The sequence below is a fragment of the Asparagus officinalis genome, chromosome 9, assembly GCF_001876935.1.
Source record: "Asparagus officinalis chromosome 9, Aspof.V1, whole genome shotgun sequence".
NCBI lineage: Eukaryota > Viridiplantae > Streptophyta > Magnoliopsida > Asparagales > Asparagaceae > Asparagus > Asparagus officinalis.
The window spans coordinates 33,067,075-33,075,919 of NC_033802.1; the positions used below are offsets into that span (position 1 = coordinate 33,067,075).

At 36.4% G+C, this 8,845-nt stretch overlaps 1 protein-coding gene across 2 annotated transcripts in view; it reads left to right on the forward strand.

Moving 5' to 3' along the window:
* The window catches only part of LOC109824803 (protein PRD1), a 51,763-nt gene continuing 43,393 nt past the window's right edge, over positions 476-8,845 (forward strand). For both annotated transcript variants that reach the window (XM_020391450.1, XM_020391451.1), the window contains exon 1: positions 476-1,189. In XM_020391450.1, the coding sequence (XP_020247039.1) occupies positions 647-1,189 (543 nt within the window). In that variant the 5' untranslated portion in view covers positions 476-646. The remainder of the gene's footprint in view (positions 1,190-8,845) is intronic.

Below are 8,845 nucleotides of genomic sequence, written 5' to 3' on the forward strand. Positions count from 1 at the left end.
ATATATGATGTATATATATTTAAATTAAAATTTTAATTAGAAAATAGATTTAAGATTATTTAAGACTTAAATTCAGTATATAAAGGTTAAATAGAAATGGTAAGTGAATTAAAAATATGACATCATATGTGCAATAATACAAATAATAAGTTGTGATTAAATTTTAAACGAATATTTAATAGACAAACGAATCGAATATACATCTGGTTAAATTCTATTCGTTAGTAAACTCGAATACTAAAAAATATTTATTTAGTGGTAAATGAACTACCGAATCGAATATGATCGAATAGTTATTCGAACAATTATCGAACTATTTGTTAATTATTTGGTTCATTTCCACTCCCTAGTCCCATTTAATTTTTTGGGGCCTTGATACATTTTTAGATTAAGTTGATAGAAAAAAAATTACGAGGATCAATTTAAGTATGGAGCCCCGCTCGGAGACCCAGATGACCTTTTGCCCTATAACGGAGAAGGAAGTAACCAATTCATCTTTTCCCCAAATCTCCTGAGCATTTGCATAAAAGCCTCCCAACCTTCCCCCTTCACTAATTCACCGATATATCAGATGAAATCCTATCTCCTCCTTATCCGATGAAATCATATATATCCTCCAGATCTGAGCTGAGGAGCGAAGGAGGTTATGACATTGTCAGGGCGGAAAATGTTCAGTAGTATTAGTAGAAGAACAGAGGAGGAGGAAGAGGAGGAGGAGGAGGAGGAAGAAGCAGTCGACGAAGAATTAGAAGTCGAGAATGGTCGGAGGTGCGGAAAGGGCCACAGTTGGAGAGTAGTTGTGGAGACATCGCAGGGTGGGATCATCTGCTTGGCTTGCTTTTCCGCCCTCTTATCCGACCCATCCTCTCCTTCTCACCACGTCTCCTACGCCCTCTCTCAGATCTCCTCCTTCCTAGACTCTTCTAACTCCCTCGTCCTTCTTCACCATCACGATGCCCACAGGCTTCTCGTTCCCTCTCTCGTCTGTGCCCTTTTCTGCGATAGCTTCACCCGAGACGAAACCCTAGCGCAGCACCTCGTCCATCTCATCTCCTCTCTCTCACATCAACACCACACCGATGACTCTGAAGCTGCTGCTGCTTTCTCCGGCCATCTCATCATGCAGATTACGGATCAGCTCTCCTCTTCCACCACCATCACTACTTTGATTCCGCGCCAAATTTACGCGGTATGTATGCATTACATGCATCATCTTATTCCATCCATACATGATCACACATTTACATATGACTGTTAACAAGAATTTTTTAGTGAGTGGGCATGACTACCTAACCTTATTAATATATTTTTTTCATTTGGCGAGGGAGCTTCCCCACGATCCTTCGGAACATGACTATCAAAACCCCCCCACGATCCTTCGGAACATGACTATCAAAACCCCGGGCGTGGCTAAGGGTCACCTCCATGGCCTCGGGTATTCGAGGAAATTAAATTCTTGTGGGTGCTTCCCAAAAGAGTCGAACCTGAGACATTGGAGTACTACTCATAGGCAGTTTACTAATTCGGCTAGACCCTCTTGGGTTGTAAAAATTATAATACACAAAAATCTAAGAATAGTGGATAACAAAGGGACAAAAGGAATAATCTAGGAGATACATTTTTAGGCTGCTTTTGTTTTATGTTCTTTTTAAAGGAGAGATTGTAGATTAATGGTTTGCGAAAGTTGTTTTTAACATCGCATGAGAGCTTGAGAGCCGTGAGTGATGATTCTTCTTTTCATGAACTTATGATTGGAAATAAGATGAGAACATCATTGGAACAGTGGAGGTTAATGAAGTAATATTGATACATTGGAGCTCTTTAAAATGATGCATAATACCAATAAAGCCAATCAAATAAAGAATTTCGGTAAAAACATCATTGACTAAAAATGAAGATGTATCAAAATAGTGGGTCATCTTGCCAAAGTCCTGCTACACTTGATCCTGCCTCTCCATTAACTATGATAGACAATGTAGCACAACGAAGACAACTGCAATTAACTTGAAACTTAGGATAAATTCATCCAGACCATGTAATTATAATTGTTGTAGGCTAACAATATTGCCATTGAAGAGACTGATGAAGTCTCTGATGGAGTGTCTTTTCTTGTGACACTCAAAGACCTTAAGATTTCAAGAAAGAAGCTGCATAACCAAATTGATGGAGACTCTTCACAAGGTAAGGAAAGGGCACTTATTAACTAACTATATTCTTACCTTAATCATTTGCTTTTGACCTACAAGTGATAGAGAAGACGGCATATTCACTAGATCGAGTTTATAACCCCTGTATCGTACGAACTTGTGGAATTTGCAAAATCAAGGAAGGCATTAATGGATGATGGGATTCATAGGATTTCTTGAAGCCCAGATTGCACATAATTAAAGGAAGATCACTGTTAGAAGAATATAATTAAAGGAAGATCACTGTTAGCAGAATACTCATAAGCTCATTATTTGGTGGCCGAGGCACACCACTCCCTGGTCACTTATGGGTCATTCAGAAGACATGTTACACTCACCATTGACAACCAATTTCTAGAGGAGATGCAAGGTTCCTGAGATGATAAAGTCACAATGAGCTGACAAACAACATGCAAGATTGTTCTTCTAGAAAATCAGTATGCGAACAAACAATAAGCAAACCTAGATGAGCTGGAGAGGGTCGTTTTCAGTGTAATAGGTTGTAGCCTAATTAATCTGTAATATAATAAATAATTTTCCAGCTAGACTAATGGCCGACTAGACTGAATCATATCAGTTTTAGGAGTGAGAAAGATTGGAATTCAAATTAAAGGTAGATTTTGTAGCGTGTCAGAGATGGTAGCATTTATGATAGGACTAGGCTGAACTGGTGCACATGAGGGGGCTACAAATGGAGTACAACAGGTAGCAAGTTGTATAGTTGAATTGGCTCATAAATCACATGATACTACTGAGCTATTCAACAATAGCTCTACATGGGTCCTAGTTATGTGCCTCCAAGTGATCAACAAAATCCCTAGAAGTTCGTTTAACCAAGTCAAATTCTTACCGACAATTGTAAGTCTTACGACTCCAATTCTCAAAAAGCCAGTTTATACTAGTTTAAATCAAGGTTATCGATAGCGGATAGCGTCGCGTAGCGGTGAAGCATCACCAAGGTTTTAAACGTCGGTTATCGGGGATTTATCGGACGGTCAAAATCCTTATCGGATAGCGGAAATCGGGGATATATCGGGGATAAGTAATATTTATCGGAGTAATATACTAGCAAATAATAAACAAACATAAGCTTGAAAAAAAAATGTTAGTCAAAATGGAATAATAAACAAGCAAATAATAAGATAACATCAAGAATAAAGAACCATTTACGCATCTACATAATTATTATTTAATCATAAGATTCATAAACTAACTTACTAAGTTGATATTTAGTAGTTATGAGCCATTATCAATATCCATAAAAAAACATTTGCTAATCACCAATCAACCAAGTTCCAAAAGCAACAAATAGCTCATAATTTGTAAAGAGCAAATTTAAAAGAAAATAAAAGCTCCCAAATCCTATTTATCGGCCGATAAAGCCGATATTTAGAGTTTACTTATCGGCCGATAAGTGCCTTTATCGCCGATAACTCGCCGATAAACCTCAAAAAGCGATAACCGATTAAAAATCCTACTTATCCTAGCGGAAAGCTCCCAAATCCGATAACTCGGCGATAATATAAAAATCCTACTTATCCTAGCGGAAAGCTCCCAAATCCGATAACTCGGCGATAATATCGGATTATCGGCCGATATTAGCGGAAAGCTCCCAAATCCGATAACTCGGCGATAATATCGGATTATCGGCCGATATTTAAAACCATGAGCATCACTAAGGCTATTTAGGCTATTGCGGTAAAATAACGGTAAAAAGCGTAAAGTCAAATAGCGGTCTAATTTAGATATGTATAAATACTAAAAAAAAATTTAAAAAAAAATCTAAAAAAAATCTAAAAAAAATCTAAAAGTACATATTTAATGATTTAAAGAGATCCTAAACATGAAATAAACATGTAACCATCACGTAATACTGAAGATGATTGGAGGAGTCAAAAGTCATCGTCTTCGAGAAAAAGAGCTGAGCGGTGAGAGGACTGCCCTAAGAGGAGCTCAAGGTGAAGGATGCGAGAGGAAGAACTAAGATAGGTGTCAGAAGCTATAAGAGGTGATGGGAGTATGTCGAAAATCACAGGAGACGGTGAAATGCAATGGTCAAGGGTCGGGTTTAATTTTATAAAAATAAACCTCAAACCGTTTTTAAATAGCAGTAAAAAAGCGGATTTCGTATGCAATCGCGCACTATTTACCGTTATGACACACTATTAGCCGTTTTAGCGAACAGAAAGCGCATATTCCGTAATGTCACCGCTATTGGGCGATAGCGTTAGCGGCGATAGCGTAGTGAGAAGGGACCGCTAATACTATTAACGCCGCTATTGCGGAGCTATTTACCGCTATTTATAACAATGGTTTCAATCTCTACTAGGACCACCTTCCATTAGATCATTTTGATGATTACAACTAATAATAGATTCATCATCCTTGTTGCCCTAGTACTATGAACAATAGTCACTATTGTCTCAAGTGCTCTGTCACTACTCAAAAACTATTATAGTAAGTTAGTAACCTGCAATTGTATTGTTGTCACAAGTAGATTGATAGAAGGGAACAATTAACTAAACTAAGAGAAATAAGTAAAGCTGTTAATTAAGACATTAAGGGTGGCACCTACCTCTAGCATATTTGCACTTACTTTGGTAAAAGTACGGAGTTGTATTTATATTATTAAAACCAATAAATAGGGGAAACACATGCCTTGCTTTACGGGTAGGCTTAAAAAGAAAGATCTAACCAAGGGTATTACGAAGTGACATAGTGCATAATGGTTAGAACATCAATTAAATTAGGAGATTTTACTAAGTCTATGAGATACAAAATGACCCTTTTTTAAAGTTTTGAGTCATGACCCAGAAAAGTGATGGGAAACTCATTGTGTAGTCTTTTATCACCCATTGACAAGGCAAATGCAACCTTAAATTTTAGAAAGAAGCTCCATCTTGTTACAACTAAGATGCTTGGATGTGTTCCTGCTTTCGAAACAATAAATTTTTACTAAAATATCTTTAATTTGATTACGTGATGTGCAGAAGGTAGAACCATAGACTATAGAGTGATGATTCCCAGAGACAGAGGACATTATTGGCTTAGCTAGTAGGGTAATGGGATTAGGAGGTGTAGAATTGAGGAAACTCAGTATTGAGGCATTAGTTAGAAGGGTGAGAATGACTGTGAAGGAAAGACAACAATGCAATAAGTGCAAGTAGCAACAATGAGAATGAGAATGTTGTCTCAACGGGCAAGGTTTTAAATGTCGGATTTCGGGTTCATGTCGGACGACTAAAATTCATATCGCATAACAGAATCGGGGATATGTCGGAGAACATGAAAAAAATATCGGATTGTCATATCGGATGATGTGCATATGTGTAATATAAATATCATAAATAAAATCTAAATAGACTTATAAAATTCTATTGTCTAAACATATAAAAGAGTAAATAACTTATGATGCTTAGGGTTGATGTTGAATGAAAGAGGTGAGAAATCCGATATTAGCGGTTAAGAAGAGAGAAGATCGCCCGATATTGATGTCGAAGGAAGAGCTCGGAGAAGAGATCGATGAGATGTCGAAGGAGAGATAGAAGATGAGAGACGGATATTACTTGGATCTTTTTTCCATTTCCCTTAACTTATCGGTTTTTGTTTTTGAAAGTAATATTAAGACAATCAAGAATTTAAACTCAAACCTGATTAGACAAACATAACCAAAAAATTTAAAAAAACCAGCTAATTTTTCAGATTGAAAAATCGCCCGACATAACCGACATATCACCCGACATATCCGACATATTCCCCGATATATCCGACATGAATCCTAAAAACACAATACGCATTGAAAAGCTCCATATCGTATCGGTTGGCCCCTAAATCCAACATGTTGGCCGACATTTAAAACACTGTCAATAGGTAGATGCTACAAGAGGGTGGATAATAGGGGAAGAGGAAATACTAGTAATGGTGAGAGAGCAGGACCATCGACCCTTAGAATTCTGCAGAAATGAACCAAGAGCGTGAGAACTATAAAAATGACCTTTCAATTATACGAAAACATAAAAATGTTATTTTATGGGTTTTTTCCTAGAAACATAAAAAAGAGGGTAATTATACGAAAACCACCTTTCAATTTTAATTTATGCATAAACTGTCTTTAAAGTTGGCTTTTGTTGCAATCAACTTCCTCTTATCAAAAATTTCACTAGAAACCCACAATTAGTCTTAAAAACTCACATTCAAGATATGTGACTCATAATTTTAGTGTTTAGGTCTTGTTAGGATATGACTTACATACATGGAGTTTTAGTTTTTAAGCTTAATTTAGGTTTTTAAATGAAAATTGACTGGGAGATGGTTGATTGGAAGAAAAACCTACTTTAAAGGTAGTTTATGTATAAATTGAAAAATGAAAGGTGGTTTTCGTATAATTACCCTATTTTAAGGTGGTTTCTAGGAAAAAAACCCTACTTTATATTTCAACATTGATTATAGGTGAATAGAGCGTTGTCAGATAGTCGTTGAACATTGCACTAATTTTTTTGTAGAGGGTGATGAGGAAAACAAGATGGAAGAAGATTAAAAAGAAGAGATTTTGAATTTACGTCTAGATCAAGGACCTCTCAACAAATGGTGCTTCATACTTTTTTAGGTCTCATACCTTGTAAAAGTAGGGTTTTAAACCCATGGTTGTATCACACAATCCAAATAAATCAATTTTTGTGAACAAACTAATGCTTAATAAAGGGAGATATTACCATATTGGTATTTTTGTAACACTCTCAATGACAGATTGGTGTTTTTATGAACTCTGGTGACAACAAGGCATTTTAATTGGATTTTTGAGGAAAATTGCCCAATTACTCTCGTCGCCAGCCAAAAAAATGGCGACAACATCACATGCAGCTCATGAAATGTATTTTGAACAGTTTTAATACCGTTGCGACCATATGTTAATGACATGGCAGAGTTCGTTGAAGTATGTAAGAGTCACATGCTTCTCTCTCTCACCCTTCATGTCCAAATTTGATGATGAAATTAAAATTAGGGTTTGAGATCCAAATTCACCCCCTTCATTCTCATCTTCAAAATGGGGATAAAATTGAAAATAGGGGAAGCTTTATCATGTCCTCGTCAAACGCTAGTTCAAACTCAAGAAGATTTGGAGTTAATGTAAGAACGAGTCATGGTTTCAATAGTTTGAGTTGTATTAGGAGATGAAATAATACTGCAAAGAGAAATGAGGTCAAAATTTTTCTTCTTCCTTCACATCTTGCGTTCTCTCCCTCAGAGAGAATATCTGCAACTGCCGCTGTGATTTCTCCCTCTCCCTCCTGCTCAAAATTTCAAAAATTTTGGTGGAATTTAGGACAAGGGGCTATTTGGTTAATTTTAGGGTTCTAAGGTAGTGACAAACCTGTCATAAGAGGAGCCACGTCACTAGTCCTTGTCACATTAGCCTCTATTTTATCTAAAAAAGCCTCACGTGGATTACATATGATGTTGTCGCCATTTTTATAGCTGGCGGGTGAGAATAATAGGGCAAATTGACACAAATGTTCAATTAAAATACCTTGTTTCCGGAGTTAATAAAAATACCAATATGTTACTGAGGGTGCTACAAAAATACCAATATGGTAATTTAGCCCTTAATAAAGAATTCTAGGCTAAACGACACTTAAATACCCTATTGTTTCACCATCTTTAGACTTAAAAACCCTAAGTCGTAAAATATAGCACTTAAATACTCTAGTTGTCCAAATCTGGCACATTACTATCTTTAGTTACTTTGAAGTAAGAATATTCTAGAGAATATTCCCATGCGATTGTCACGTCATAGTTAGGACTATTTTAACTTGTTGTAATTACCACTTTTCCTACCCTCGTTTTTATTAAATTAATCATTAACTTTTTTTACCTAACTCCCAATTTCTATCGTTCTTCTTCCCCAATTTCCGTCCTTCCCCAATTTCTTTGCAGGTGGCTATGAAACCTCTTTTCAGATCGTTCATTGGCTCTTCAAGTTATGATTCTTCTTAAAGGAAGGAAACTAGGGTGCAATTGATTTGGGGGGAGAGTGATAAATGGTGAAATTGGGGATTGTTAAACGACTTAAATATTAGAAAACCCCCCTTAACTTTGACCAATTATGAGATAACACCCCATAATTATCGAAATATCAAACCCCCTATAAGTATAGGGATTATCAGAAAACCCCCTTTATGTTTTTATAAAAAAACTCCTTTAAGTTTGAGATTTTATCAAACCCCCCGCCCCTCATAAAATCATTGCTTTTAGTTTTTTTTGATAAAATCTCAAAGTTAAAGAGGCCTTGAGAAAATCTCAAAGTTAAATGAGGCTTTCTGATTACCCCTAAACTTAAGGGTTTTCTGATATTTTCAAAGTTATGGAGGGTTATCTGATAATCGTCCAAATATAAGGAGGGTTTTCTGATATTTAGCCTTCTTTTACTGTTGAAGGGGTTAAGTTACACAAAGGAGTATTTTCATCCTAGTGGGCTTTTTTAATGCCGTTTACAACATTCCAACTGATGGCAACTTAAAATCGGTTTGGATAGAGTTTTTTTAGGAAGGGAGGGGGAGGTTACGATATCAACCCTCTTAAATTTGTGTTTGTTTACTTTTTTTTGTTAGCAAAGGGAGGGGAGGGGACGGCTAAAAATTATAGAACTCATTCAATTTCAT